Source organism: Gopherus evgoodei, chromosome 8, assembly GCF_007399415.2.
Source record: "Gopherus evgoodei ecotype Sinaloan lineage chromosome 8, rGopEvg1_v1.p, whole genome shotgun sequence".
NCBI classification, from domain to species: Eukaryota; Metazoa; Chordata; order Testudines; family Testudinidae; genus Gopherus; species Gopherus evgoodei.
Window position 1 is genome coordinate 109,661,741 of NC_044329.1, and position 14,989 is coordinate 109,676,729.

The 14,989-nt window shown below is 43.0% G+C and overlaps 1 protein-coding gene across 4 annotated transcripts in view; it reads left to right on the top strand.

Moving 5' to 3' along the window:
* Positions 1 to 14,989, top strand: part of TESK2 (testis associated actin remodelling kinase 2) — a 115,346-nt gene that overhangs the window by 73,249 nt on the left and 27,108 nt on the right. For all 4 annotated transcript variants that reach the window (XM_030572589.1, XM_030572592.1, XM_030572590.1 and 1 more), the window contains exon 5: positions 7,800 to 7,946. In XM_030572589.1, coding sequence (XP_030428449.1) covers positions 7,800 to 7,946 — 147 coding nt within the window. The remainder of the gene's footprint in view (positions 1 to 7,799; positions 7,947 to 14,989) is intronic.

A 14,989-nucleotide genomic window follows, 5' to 3' on the forward strand; every position in this document is an offset into this window, starting at 1 on the left:
AAGGCCATAGGTGAATGGTTGGCAGTGCTACAGATACACCACTGGATGTCCTGAATTTTAGTCCTATGCTCAACCATTAGGTCACATTGCCTGTCTGATCACACCAGAAAGTTTGGCCAGCTACTATAAATAGCTGCAACTTTCCACAGCATACTAGGACTGTGAGCTTGATGATTAACTTTTTTTTTTTAAATTCCATGATTGGGCCCCTCTGTGATCCCCTGTGCAGGGTCTCTTTAGCTTCATACTGGAGAGGTACTTGCCTGCTCCACCCCATTGCTATGATGCACTCTGTTACAGTTCTTTTCATGACTTCCACATAGGTAATTTCATCACATCTGATGCCCTGCAATGCACTTGTGTAACATGCACCCTCAGTAGTGGGTTATGCAGGTCCCTTCTTGTTCCCCAGTGTCCTGGCACATCCCAAATTCAAACATCCAATGTCTGCTTTCCATCCTTGATTATTTACTATTTGTGTGGTGCCAGCAGTGTGGTAGGCATTTCTGACATGTAAGATATAAGATCACTGCCTTGAGCAGCTTGGACTAGATGGCGTGCATATACATTTTAGTTTTAAATTGTACATTTCTTAAATAGTAATGTAGAACTTTTTCGATTTAATTTTAAAAACAGTAAAACCAACCCTGTAATTTGAGCTACAGCATGGCAGTTTGTATTAGCTGATATCTGAGCTTATGCTAAAATGGTGTTTTGGTATTCCAAGCCTGCATATTTGAGCTGATAAAGCAGTTATAAAAACTGGTAGGTGCCCAGTCCATGGAGCTAATTATCCCTGCTGGGGCAGAAGGGTAGGTTGGCTGGCTAGAATAGCCTAGTTGTCTTGCAGACAAGAGTCCCGAGCAGGGCAATTTACCTTAGGGCCAGTGCCAGTCCTCAAATCCTCCCAGCAGGCCAATAATGTCACTGGAGATGGTGTTCAAAAAAGAAAATGTTTTTATTGTATTTTTTATTTCAAATTTCTTAGAAATAATAAAACGTATACGACTTTATACAATTCTTTGCCTACTAGAGAGTTGTTAGTGTTTGCCAGACACCTGGCAATGCTTCAGTTCTGTCAGTTTGTTGCTGTTTGACCTCAGTGACTGAGCAGTTGAAACCTTCAGGATTGCAGCAAGGTGTCCATCAGATAGTTGTGTTCGGTATTTTGACCTGTTTAATGTTCATTGTGGAAAAAAGTGACGGTGCCTCCATGGCTGACTCTGCCCAGCGACTAGTGATGGTATCGCTGTCCCTCTCCCCCAGCCAATGGGAGCTGCAGGGGGCGGCACCTGCAGCAGACAGAGCCGGCAGCGTGGCTGCATGGGGGTGTCCTCCGCAGGCTGCAGTGGGGAGGTTCTCGGGCCGCAGATGGCCTGCGAGCCGGGACTTTGAGACCCCTGGTCTTAAGTCTAGTCAATCACAGAGGCTGATGAATTTGATGGATGTCTAGTTAAAATATGGAAAGTGAACATTGTGCTTCGTTTTCCTTTAAAATGGGCTATTTTAAAACTTTTTTGATATGCATAATATCCAGTGTGTAAAAAGAGCTGATCTTACCTTTTATTATTGAACACAAGGATTAATTTGTACTTACCTCTAGCATTAGGAATGATGTGGGTCTGCAAGCTTCTTACCCTTGATGCTGCCAAAATCCTGGGCTATGCACTTGTAATTTAATGCCTGTAGTTCTTTGGTATTATTATGCTTGCTTGCCCAAGCCCATGCTTCAGCCTCTCCATGCTGTTGCATATCATGCAGTCAGGCATTATCTTTAACATCCCCTTCTTAGTTTACTTTCTCTGTGCTACACTGTAAGATCAACTCTGTCACTCAGTCTGGTACCTCTCCTCCCTCCCAGTCCTTCCATTCAATTTCTTGCTGCTATTCATTCTGCATCTGCTATTGCTAAATTTTTTTTTCCCATAGTTCCAGTTCTCCAGCCCTTCCCATTCTTCACTTCTCACCCAGTTCATCATTTTAAATGTCCTTTCAAAACATACTGTCCTTTTCCCCACCTTCTTAAGGCTAGTGCTGTACTGCATTGACATTTTTGCTACCAAATGGGAAATACTGTATGTGTACCATTGTTTGACTTGCTGCTTTGTTTCTACTATAATCCTCGCCCAATACTTTTGTATTTAAGGTGTTATATAAATAAGGTTTGTTGGCAGTGTTGTGTTGCCATGCTGTTCCCAGGATCTGAGAGAGACAAAGGTATATGAGGCAATACCTCTTAACTGGACTAACTTCTGTGCATCAAATGCCTCAGCAACAACTATATCGGTGAAACCAGACAATCACTATGCTCTTAAATGAACTTATATTTAAATTCATAACTCTGCTGGAAACTAAAAATGTGGAGTTCTCAGAGACACTGGTTTTATGGCTGATTACAACAATTTGTAATACAGCCTGCTGCTCAGTGAGTGTGAACCCCTTGCCTGAGGCGGTTGTGAAGGCTTTAACTATAACAGGGTTTAAAAGAGAACTAGATAAATTCATGGAGGTTAAGTCCATTAATGGCTATTAGCCAGGCTGGGTAAGGAATGGTGTCCCTAGCCTCTGTTTGTCAGAGGATGGAGATGGATGGCAGGAGAGAGATCACTTGATCATTACCTGTTAGGTTCACTCCCTCTGGGGCACCTGGCATTGGCCACTGTCAGTAGACAGGATACTGGGCTGGATGGACCATTGGTCTGACCCAGTACGGCCATTCTTATGTTCTTTACCTTTTATGTTTAACAATCAGTCCCACCGTGTATTTGGCTCAGATGCTTTGGTTAATTTCCCCATACCTAAGGAGGAGCTCTGTGTAGCTCAGTGTTTGTCCCTTCCACCAGTTGGTCCAGTAAAAGATATTACTTCACTTACTTTGTGTCTGATTTAACTGAGGCTATGTCTACACACTACAGTAAGTTGACCTACGGTACACAACTTCAGCTACATGAATAACATAGCTGGAGTCAACGTACCTTAGGTTGAGTTACCCTGGGGTGTACACCACGGGGGGGTCGATGGGAGAAAATCTCCCTTCGACTTACCTTACTCTTCTTGTCAAGGGAGGAGTACAGGGGTTGACTGGAGAGCGGTCTGCAGTTGATCTGATGGGTCTTTACTAGACCCACTAAATCGACTGCCGGTGCATGGATGTCAGTGTGTCAGTCTCTGCCATAGTGTAGACCTGCCCTGAGGCGTAACCTAAGGTCATAGCAGAGGTGAGTAGTGTAACAGATAAGTGTCTGGAATGGCCTGGCTGAAGGTGACTCAACTGAATTGTTCTGTTGACAGAGATCCTGAATTCAGTCTTAGCCCACAGTTGTGTGACTACGAAGGGGATGACCAGTGCAGCAGAGGACAATGTTGAAACTGCCTGTGCTGCTGTCATAGCTGCTAGACCTGCGCTTTAAGTATATTTTAGTGGGATTATATGGTGTGTTCATTTTTGGTTTTCTGTGTGCCCTGTGGTTGAGTCTGAATCTGTAAAGTGTTGCCAACTCTTTATGATTTTATCCAAATCTAGCAATATTGGTGTCTTTATTCAAGTCCCAGCAGGAGTCTTGTGGTTGCCAAGGCTCTCTGTTCTCAATTACATATTTTTTTTTAATTTGTTGTTCAAAGGGAAAAACCTTGAAAACATGAATCCTAAAGGCTAACAACCAGAAAGGTTCTGTTTATTTGCCAGCACTTATTATTTTTCAGAATCTCATGGTATTTTAAGGCCTGACTCATGACTTTTGAATGCTTGGGCTTGACAGTACAGCTATAGATAACCTGTAGGGATGCTGTCATGGACTCACGTCGTGCCCACAGAAGCAAAACTACTTAAATTGTGCTCACATTGTCCCTTGCTGCAGTTCAGTAAAAGATCATTTTGCTTGCTGTGTCATGTAACATGAAGCTATGCTATCGCAGGCCCGATTGGGAATCTGTGTTTGAGCCACACCGCACACAGGCTTGATCATGCTCCTGCGCAACCGATCTTTCAAGGAGGTTACCCTCCTGGGCCTGGGGGCAGGGGAGAACACTAAAAAGAGGTGTAATAGAAACTTGGTTCTGTTGAACCAGCATGCTTAGCTGTCACTTTGGCAACAAGACCATGGCTAGATTTCACTGTGGATAAATGTGTAGGAACAGGATATTTTTACCTGAACTGCAATACTAGGGCCTGTTTCATGCCAGTGCTAATCTTGTTGTATTGAGTCATAATGAAGGGAAAACATATATGAAACTAAATAACTTCTTTGGATATCTAGCAAATGAATTTAACAGAACCCTTCTCTCTTGTTACTGTTAGTTTTTTAATCTAATTGTGATCAGTGTCTGTTGCGTTGCAGGGTAATGATACAGAATTTGTATATCTGTCATGAAAAGGTCTAGATGTTTCTCAGTTTTGCTGTGAAGTTGCTTTATGAAACTTTTTTCCCCGCAACATCCTTTCCTTTCACTCTCTCTTACCGCCTGACATGATCTATCCCCCGCTTGCATGTACACGCATAGGATATATCTACGCAGCAATTAGACTCCTGCGGCTGGCCCATGCCAGCTGACTTGGGCTCAGGCTGCAAGGCTGTTTAATTGTATCAGAGACATCTGGGCATTGGTTGGAGCCCGGGCTCTAGGACCCTGTGAGGAGGGAGCGTCCCAGGGCTTGGGCTGCATCCTGAGCTGGAAGCCTACACAATTAAACAACCCTGCAGCCTGAGTCAGCTGGCACGGGTGTCTAGTTGCAGCGTAGACATACCCATCCAGTACCTGCTGCTGTTGTTACCCTGCAGTGTTGCTTTGAGACAACTGCTGTGCTGCAGCCACTCTCATTTTGTGTCGGAAAGTCCAGTGTTCGTCAAGTAAGAAGGACTTTCGTAGCTTCAGCATATTCTTATCACACAGAGCTTGTTTGTGGTTGTAGCAGGGTAAACAGCAAGTCTTAGGGACAAAGCTTCCTTTTCTTTGGTTGCACTAGCAAATCGGATGTAATATTTGTAATTCTTTGTGTATACAACAGACCAGCAGATAAACACTAAAGGCTAAACAGTATTGTTCAGAAATGACAGGTAACTCTTGATAGTGGGGGGCATAATTTAAAGGTTGGGGGGGCATGTGACCCCCTCCCCCATGCATCGCCTCTGGGCTGAGGAGCAACAGCAGAGCCAAAAACACCCAGGGCAGTGACGCACAAGCGCCTCAGGGAGCAACTCGTGGCAACCGTGCTCCATATGCAGGGGGAGTCACCGGCTAGTGAAGAGACAAAAGTGTGTCTGGGGCACAGCTCGGAGCTGTGCCGCCTGCAGGGCACCAGCCGTGCAGAGGTGGCCCAGCTCGGAGCAGGGCAGGGAGGGCTGCTGGGCAGCCAGCCAGTGCTATGGCTCCCACTGCGCGGAGATCCCAGCGCACAAGCGGGCCCTGTGGCTCCCAGGAGCTTCTGATTAGCCTGCTCCTGGCAGAAGGCAATGGGTGCACTCCACAGTTCAAAAACCTTTGTGCTAAATGGAAGGCAGAAATCTTGGGGTGGGTGAGTGTGCACAGTCATGCCCCCCATACACTTCTTCACATCACCTCTAGCATTTTTGGAGAGCTTTGAAAACTAGGCCATCAAGCTGGCCTTGTTGCATTCCCAACCTGGTCAACCCTAACCAAGAGGACTGCAGCTCTGTCTTCCTCCCACTAATTAATTTTGGCCCCTCCTAGTCCTCATCTCACCACTTTCCCCAGATAGGTTAGGGGTATAATCAAGATACTTTTGTCCAGTCAGGAGGGTGAGATGGGCTGTGCTCTGTTTGATCAGTGTTGACCAGTGGTTCTCAGCCAGGGGTACATGTATCCCTGGGGGTACACAGAGGTCTTCCGGGGGTATATCAACCCATCTAGATATTTGCCTAGTTTTACCACAGGCAACCACAAAAAGCACTAGTGAAGTCAGTACAAACTAAAACTTAATACAGACAATGACTTGTTTATACTTCTCTATATACGATACACTGAAATGTAAGTACAATATTTATATTCTAATTGATTTATTTTATAATTTATATGGTAAAAATGAGGAAGGCAGCAATTTTTCAGTAACAGTGTGCTGTGACACTTCTGTTTTTTTGTGTCTGATTTTGTAAACAGGTCATTTTTAAGTGAGGTGAAACTAGGGGGGGCGGTGTACACAAGACAAATCAGACTCCTGAAAGGGGTACAGTAGTCCAGAAAGGTTGAGAGCCACTGAATTAGACAATCAGGATAATTAAACATTGCCCTCCTTTAACACCTTCCACCTCAGGATATCAAAGTGCCTCAAAGACACTGGTGAATTCAGCCTCACAATCCCCTTGTGAGGTAGATAAGGAGCATTACTTCAGTTTGCATGTAGGGAAACTAAGGCACAGAGGCTGAGTGATTGTCTTGAAAACTCACTAGGACACACAGCAGAGTAGGATTAAATGGTCAGTTTTCATCTTGGCAAAAGGTTAACTGCTAGGGCCACAAGGCACCATGAACTCTTAAGTTCAGTGTTTAATATATTTTAGTGATCTGAAAAGGGGGGTGATTAGTGAGGTAGCAAAATTTGCAGATGACAGTTATTTAGGTTTCTCAGAACCAGAGAGAACTGTGAGGATCTTGAGAGAATGAGTAACAGGATGGCAAACAATTCACTACCAATAAATGCGAAATAATGCACATTGAAAGAGGAAAATTTAAACTACTCATACACCTTACTGGGTTGTAAATCAACTATAACAAATCCAGAAAGGGACCTGGGTGACACTGTAGACAACTCAGTAGAGACCTCTGCTCGATGTGCTGCTGTGGTAAAAAAGAGGGAAAAAAAGCTAATAAGGAATTAGGATGCATAAGGAATGGGATGGTGAATAATAAAGAAAATATTGTAACGTCTTCACATAAATCAGTGATTTGGCCTTATCTGGAATATCCAAACTAAAATTGCAGAACTAGACGGGATTCAGAGAAGAGTGAGAATGATCAAGGGCCTGGAAAAACTGTCCTGTGAAGAGAATATAACCTTCTCCTGGTGATGAGATGACCTAAACTGGCAAATATCTGTGTGTCCTAGACCAGTCCCATAAATGACGAACTGGTCCGCTTTCATGAGACTGACCGTCCTGGCATGAGAAGACGGGAAATCATTGTGGGCTCCCAAAATCTGGCCCAAATGGTTGGGCATGAAGCCAAAGAACTTTCTTTTTTTTCTTTAATTCTTTTCAGATCTCTTAACTAGACTGGAAACTAGAAAATAAGCTCTTTGCTCATGAGTCATCCTGATTGTTGCATAATAGTAAAAACTAATTAATTGCAAGGTCGATACATGATAATGCATTGACACTAAAACATGAACCTTTGGTCAGAGCATATTAAAAGAAGAAAGCAAATGCTAGGGAGAGAATATTGCATGTGTGTACTCATGCCAGGTGCACGTGGACTTCCTGGCTCTCAGGACAGCGAGTGCAGTGAAATTAATTGACATTGTTTCTGAATATATCTCCAGATTCAGCTAATCTTGAAATGTACCCAATAATTCCATCTCGATTTTGGAGTCACCTATTTTGAAAGATACCATGCTGCAGAATAGTCTTTTACCGTTTCTGTGGGGGCTCCCATCCTGGCCTAACAGTAGAATTTCAACAGCCATGTGCTGTTCTGAGTCAGTGTTTTGGTTCCAAAGAAAGGTAGATGTGTTCTCTTAGAAACAATAACAAAAAAAAAACCACCCTAAAACTCTAAACTTAACTGTTAACACCTAGGTCAGCTGTTAATTTTTTTTTTAATGGCACATCTTGTTTTGTGTTTTTCAGTACATCAACTGTGGTAATCTGGAACAGCTGTTAGATGGTAACCAGCATCTGCCCTGGATGGTGAGGGTGAAATTGGCATATGACATTGCTCTAGGACTCAGTTATCTTCACTATAAAGGCATTTTCCACCGGGATCTTACATCAAAGGTAACAACTATATAACACATGGAACTATTTAAGGGATATTGTGCTCTAAAAGCACCACTTTGCAGGCTAATATACTCAGTTGCCTGGTTCTTCACCCCCTTCCAACAATGAAGCTCTGTTACATAAAATGTCATTTAAGGGATTGTGAGAGAAAGTTGAAACAGTTTATAGGATTAAAATTATTTTACAGAACAAATGATGTTGAGAACAGTTTGTCCAGAAACCTTAGAAGGAAGGTCACTTGTAAATGAGTTTGGATTAAGGTTTCTGAGAAGGTGGCTGCAGAGTTGAGTTTTTAATTCATAATTACATTCAGTAATGTATTTAAAACGCTGAGCATTTAAGCATAAAAATCTAAATTGGATTAAAATCATATAAGGAGTTGAGGTAGGGGGACCATATTTCCCAAAGAGAAAACAGCACACCCCCAGCTGCTTGTCCGAGGGCCCCTGCTCCTCCCCAAGACTGTTGCCTAGTTGCTGGAACCCTGCGGGGGTCCCACATGCTGGAGCGCTGCTTTCCCCTCCCCCCTGCCAGGCCCAGGCTGGCATCTCCACTCACCCCCTCTGTACCACACCCCACATTTTTTACAAAAGTGGGCATTTGTCTTGTTTTTTCTTGCCAACTGATCAATTAAGCAAGAGCAAATGGGACAGATGCCTCCTTTTGGAAAAAAAAAAAATTGGGCCAGCTGGGCAGGGCTTAAAAAATAGACTCATAGACTTTAACGTCAGAAGGGACCATTATGATCATCTAGTCTGACCTCCTGCACAATGCAGGCCCAGAATCTCACCCATCCACTTCTATAACAAACCTCTAACCTATGTCTGAATTATTGAAGTCCTCAAATTGTGGTTTGAAGACCTCAAACTGCAAAGAATCCTCCAGCAAGCGACCCGTGCCCCATGCTGCAGAGGAAGGCGAAAAACCTCCAGGCTCTGCCAATCTGCCCTGGAGGAAAATTCCTTCCGGACCTCAAATGTGGCGATCAGTTAAACCCTGAGCATGTGGGCAAGACTCACCAGCCAGCACCCAGGAAAGAATTCTCTGTAGTAACTCAGATCCCATCCCATCCCATCTAACATCCCATCACAGACCACTGGGCATACTTACCTGCTGATAATCAAAGATTAATTGCCAAAATTAGGCTATCCCATCATACCATCCCCTCCATAAACTTATCAAGCTTAGTCATAAAGCCAGATATGTCTTTTGTCCCCACTACTCCCCTTGGAAAGCTGACTACTCCCCTTGGAAGGGGACTGTCCCGGCCAAAATGGGACATATGGTCACCCTAAATTGAGGAGATTACTTGAAACACATTTTAAAATCTCTCCGTTGCTTTTTATTTCTTCTTGTATTTCCCAGGTGGTGTGCAGTGGGAAAAGTAGAACAGTATTGGTCTCTCCATAGCTTTAACCTTGGCTATCTTCTTTACGTCTCATTTTCACATTTCCCCTTTTCTCCACCTAACTTCAGCAAGAGTTGACCAGTCTACCTAAAACATCACATGGTCTGTAATGAGCTAAAAGGGAGATAAGCCCTCCTTCCCCATAGGATTAACTTTGTGGAAATAGAGGGAGGAAGTCACATGTGGAGTCTGCAGGCCCTGGGAAGGAATAGTGTCTATATCAGGGGTTCTCAAACGGGGGGTTGGGACCCCTCAGGGGGTCGCGAGGTTGTTACATGGGGGGTTGCAAGCTGTCAACCTCCACTTCAAACCCCGCTTTGCCTCCAGCATTTATAATGGCGTTAAATATATTAAAAAGAGTTTTTAATTTGTAAGGGAAGGGTCGCACTCAGAGGCTTGCTGTGTGAAAGGGGTCACCAGCACAAAAGTTTGAGAGCCACTGGTCTATATGGTATAGCTTGCAGGTCTGTTGGGACGCCTGTCACTGAACAACTCTGTGATTTAAAAAATAAGATAAATTTTGGTAAAAAACAAAACAAAACTTGGAGCTAGATCTTTTTTAGACATATCACTTCAACAAAAAAACTCCTGTCTGAGATGAACACTAAAGTTAAGGTTCAACTTTCATTTTTGTGCATTTTTTGTAAAAAATATGTAATGAACAGCCAGGGTCGCTCATTCAATATGGAGCCTGTTCCCGAAATGCCACCACAAGAACAACTCAAAATACTGAGATGTATCAGTGACATTCATGACACAGGTGTAGGCAAGGTACTGGTTTCAGTAGTGTCTGCAAAGATTAACCTGTGGGGTGGATCTTTAAAGCTGGTTTTCTTCCTGAGTGTTCTACAGGGACAGAATGAAAGGCTGTTTGTGTGTCGTAACGGTTCCTGAGAAAACGATAGATATACTGTAGTGTTCCCTAAGGGGTTGGGTTGAAGTGATGTATTCTTTCAATCTTAACTCAAAGTTGATGATTTTTCTCCCTGGGAATATTTTGTTATAAATAGAGGGTTTTTTTGAAACTTGGGGAAAGTGGTGTGTGTGTGTGTGTGTGTCTATAAAATTCTAGCACAATAATGCAGGTAAATGCAGGTAAGTACAGTCTTTCTGTAGAGTAGAGGTTTAGCAGTAGTATCCTAGTCAATTTTGTGTTTGGATAATTCTGTCTCACTAACTTCCCCTTGCAATTTCAATTCCATGAACAATGTTCTCAGTGCCTGACCTAAACTGTTATGTTGTGTTGCAGCATGGTGTTAAACAGATGTGTTAATCCTAGAAACACATCATTGGTGGGTGAAATGATTCTTCTAAGCAGTTTGTAAAGTATTAAAGAGCCTTTCAGATGCAAAAGTATAAAAGTCTGATTATTGACTTCTCAAAAGATATTTAGTTGCTGAAGAAACAGAAGATTGAATTGTTTGACGTAACTTGCCCAAAGATTTCAGTTACTGTAGAACATGCAATAAAATGATGTACAATATTGATTAACCATAGGTACTCCATAAGAGTATTGTATTAATAATTTTCCAGCTTCCCAGGTCATAAAGAGTTTTAGTCCCCCTGCTCTGAAAATTTTTGGGGGAAGATAATGCAGCCTAGGAGCTCCTTTTTATTCCTTCTTTCTATCAAACAACCAATGTACGTAAAGAGAACATGTGCTGACATTCAGAATCAAAACCCTGCGGGAGTAGTCAAATGAAAATCCATTTTTCAAGACCGCTGTGAATGCTCTTATTGTTTTAAAGCTTTGCATAACTGTTGTTCTTGGTATCTGTCCTATCAGCACCTCAATGCTGTTCGTTGTTGAATGGTCTAAATCGGTGGTTCCCAGCCTGTTTTCTGCCACGGCACATCTCGACACCTTTAATTATTTTGAGGCACACCACCACATTTTCTCCAAATAAACTCATGAATGTTCATGAGCCAAAGTAGGGTTAAAATCAAAACAACCATGGTGGCTAACATTATATTGTCATCTGTCTTTTGTGCCAGAATTAACATTTTCAACAGTGGAAACTAACTTTAAAGCTAAATTTAAGAACTCTGGACAAAACCATGCTCAGTGGAGACAGTGACATGTGCTTAAGAATAATATTTTGGGATGACAAGCAGTTAATAATTAATCATTTCTTCTCATTCCTAAAATATCTTCTCAAAGTGTGTGTAACTTTCTCCTCTGTTTTTAAATGCAATATCATTAAGTCCCACACAGAGTATTGCCAACTTCAAGAGATGAAAAAATGAATGAGTCAGACCCCAACAAATCAGGAGATTGGCCCCCCAAACATGTGGTTATTTACAAAGAGATTATATTGGGGTTTTTGTCTAACAATTGGTGAACTGCCCCGTCCCTCCCCAGAGCAAGAGAGTATCTTAATGCTGCATGCTCCCAAATGTATTGGCTATGAGATTTTAGCCCCTGCTGCAGGAGTTCTCACCCCCACCTTTGCCTGTCCCCTGCCCAGCAATAAATTGTGCCCCCCAACCTACAAATCAGTCTTGTGCCCCAAGTTTCCAAATCAGTTCTGCTTCCCGGCCCGCATCAGTTCTGTCCTAACCCTCCACCAGTCTGGTCCCCATCAGTTCTGCCCCTGCCCTCAGTTCAGTCCCCCCACCTCACATTTGCTTCTCCTGGGATTCTTCCTTTCTCCCAACTCTGGGGGGCTGCAGCAGGGTCCTTGGTCCCTTTCCAGGCTGGGGAGGGGCAGCTCCACGGGCTCTTTTCCCCACCACCAGCCTATAAAAGTGGGGAGGGGCAAAGGAGCTGACATGTTGCTCACAGGATGGGTGGGGGACTTCGTTTCCCCTCCCACTCCCCCGCTCCGCAGACCAAAATTTTTTATCTTAATGTCACTTTGGGGAATGGAATATGATGCATGCATAATATTTGAAAGGGGCCTCATCCTGGAGAGCAAAAGTACAGAATGTGATCTGGCTCCAACACTAATTAAAATAAAGGGAAGGGTTTTTTTGTTCTCACATGTAGTTTTTTTTTCAAAAAATCCCGCAGCACACCTGTTCAGGCCTGATGGCACATCCTAATTTAGAAAATCCTCCACTCGAAGGAGAGCCTGCTAGTAGTGCAGCAGTAAAACAATCTCTGATTATGGGGTATGGAAAGGGCTATGAGAAAACATCAGAATTGATCCACAAAACCAGTAGGTTTTGTTTTTAAAGCACAAAAGGTAGAGTTCATTAATAGGTTACAATGGAGGTTGGCAGGCTAAAAGCTTGAGCCAACAGCTGTGTTGTGAGTAGCCAAGCAGTACTGTCTGTGTTTCCTCCAGTTATGTGGTGAAGGAGATGGTGGTCACACAAATACCTAGATAGGGTCCTTATCTTCTCTGTTCTTCGGAGGAGAAATGTACAAAATCCCTGCTCTCAAATGGACAGATATTTGTGAATTTCAAGACAGTGACTTTTGTATTTCATGTTGTATTATTGTGTTAGTTAAGCATACTTCAAATTGAAACAAAATGCTGTGCAAATTATTCTTTTTCAATGTACACCGTGCTGTTAAGAGTGAATTTTGCTTTGGAGGAGGAAGCTGTTCCTATTGTCAGGTTTTAAACAAAGTCAGAATAACTAACTGCAGCAGACGCACATGAACTATGTAGGCCAAGTGCCTTTTGGCTACTGCTTTTGAAGACATGGCTAACATCCTGTGGTATTAAAGTGGCTTTGGATCGATGCCAGGACACTTACTGCAAATTCAGGAAAGATTTGACATGGTTTAGCCTTAGAATGGAAACACTGTGGCATGGCTTGAATTGTGTAGGTATGGGGTGAGCGGAACCACCATTTTAATGCTGTTTTGGTTTTTTTAATTGCTCCTCTTCAGGAATGTGAAGGCCCAAGCTGCTCCCCCAGCCCCATGTGTGGGGCTAGCCTGAGCCGCTCACCCAAGCCCTGCCTGCCTCCCATGCGAGGCTGGGGCTGGTGTCACTGCTTGTTCAAGCCCTGCCTGCCCCTCTCCCGAGCCCCCACATGGGGCTGGCATCGCTGCTCCCCCACCGCATGTTCCTCCTTACTCCACTTCTTTGACAAAAGTGGGCATTTGTCCCATTTCCTCTTGTGCAAACTGCAGTTTTTCAAAAACTTTGTCAGATTTGGTTGGATTATCCTGGGGGAAAGCAAAAGACACATCCCTGACACACAGGTCACTCACTGCCTGCCAAGGTTCAACTCCCTGCTCCTAAGGATGGGAGTGCTAGAGTTTCTCAGCAAAAAAGTTACCAGTATTTAACACAGGCAAAACAACATATTTTCCCCATGCCTCTTTCTTGGAAACAGCTGAACAGTTTTATCTGAAATTTTCCAGAAAAAATTAGCCTGAAGCAGATACCTGGTGTGGAAAATTTCAACCCAAACTGTTGTTTGGACAGAGTTACAAACAACTGAAAACAGGGTCTTAGAATGGGAAGTGTCAGGCAATCTTAACAGGTAGCACTACCAGCCTCATCTATAATAAACTGGTTGGGGCGAGGAGGGGGTGTGGAGGAATCATACTCTTCACCCTGTAGTGCTTGTTTCTTTTTTAAAAAGAAACTAGGCAGTTCAGTTTCAAATTTTGTTTTACAGTCATTTTTTGTCCTCATTAGTGTCTAGCTTTCTTGTCCTAGCACAATGCTGGTATTTGGATCCCAACACTGCAGGGCAATGTTCACATGCACAAAGTTGTCGTTCAGTGTGAGTAATTCTAATGCAGTTTTGGTACACTCTTATTTAAATGTAACACGTAATTTTTGGCTTAAATGAAATTGTCCTTTGGAAAAGCAGCAAAGAATCCTGTGGCACCTTATAGACTAACAGACGTTTTGGAGCATGAGCTTTCGTGGGTGAATACCCACTTCCTCAGATGCATGTACATTCATCTGAGGAAGTGGGTATTCACCCACGAAAGCTCATGCTCCAAAACGTCTGTTAGTCTATAAGGTGCCTCAGGATTCTTTGCTGCTTTTACAGATCCAGACTAACATGGCTACCCCTCTGATACTTGTCCTTTGGAAAACATGCTGTAATTTTAAACATTGTCTACTGGGACTATGAAGTTGCTGCTGTTTACACTTCATTGTCAGCGTTGCTTTTGATCCTGATAGGATGGCTCTTTAAAACCAGCTGACACATCCCAGTTGACTCTTTTTTAAGTATTTTAACTAAGTAGCAGTCCTCATAGGATTGTGAATGAGTAACATTCCCAAATTTTTCTGCATGTCATAGCCTCACTCTGTATCATAGTGAAAGATAAAATGGTGGAGATGCTTGGTCTGAACAACTTATTTTTAACTCTGAAGTTTGTGAATCTAATTATTTTCATCCATGTTTATGGAAAATAGTGTTGCATTTGCCCTAGTAGGATTATGCTGTGCAAAGCAGATATTAAGTTCTCATAACATACAAAGGGGCCTTTATGTTCTCTCACATCTGTCTCTGCATAAACAGCTATGTTAACCCTTTAGGGCTGTTGTACAGAGTTCCTTTCTTTTATTGAAGAGACTGTCTCAGCAAGGACTGAAGTCTCTCCATTTAAAAACAAAAAAAAAAAGTCAAATATGGTGGTGTTGGGTTGTGTAAACCTCCGAAAGAAACAATGAGTCTCTTTATGGAGGTGTCCCACAAGAAAGCATAG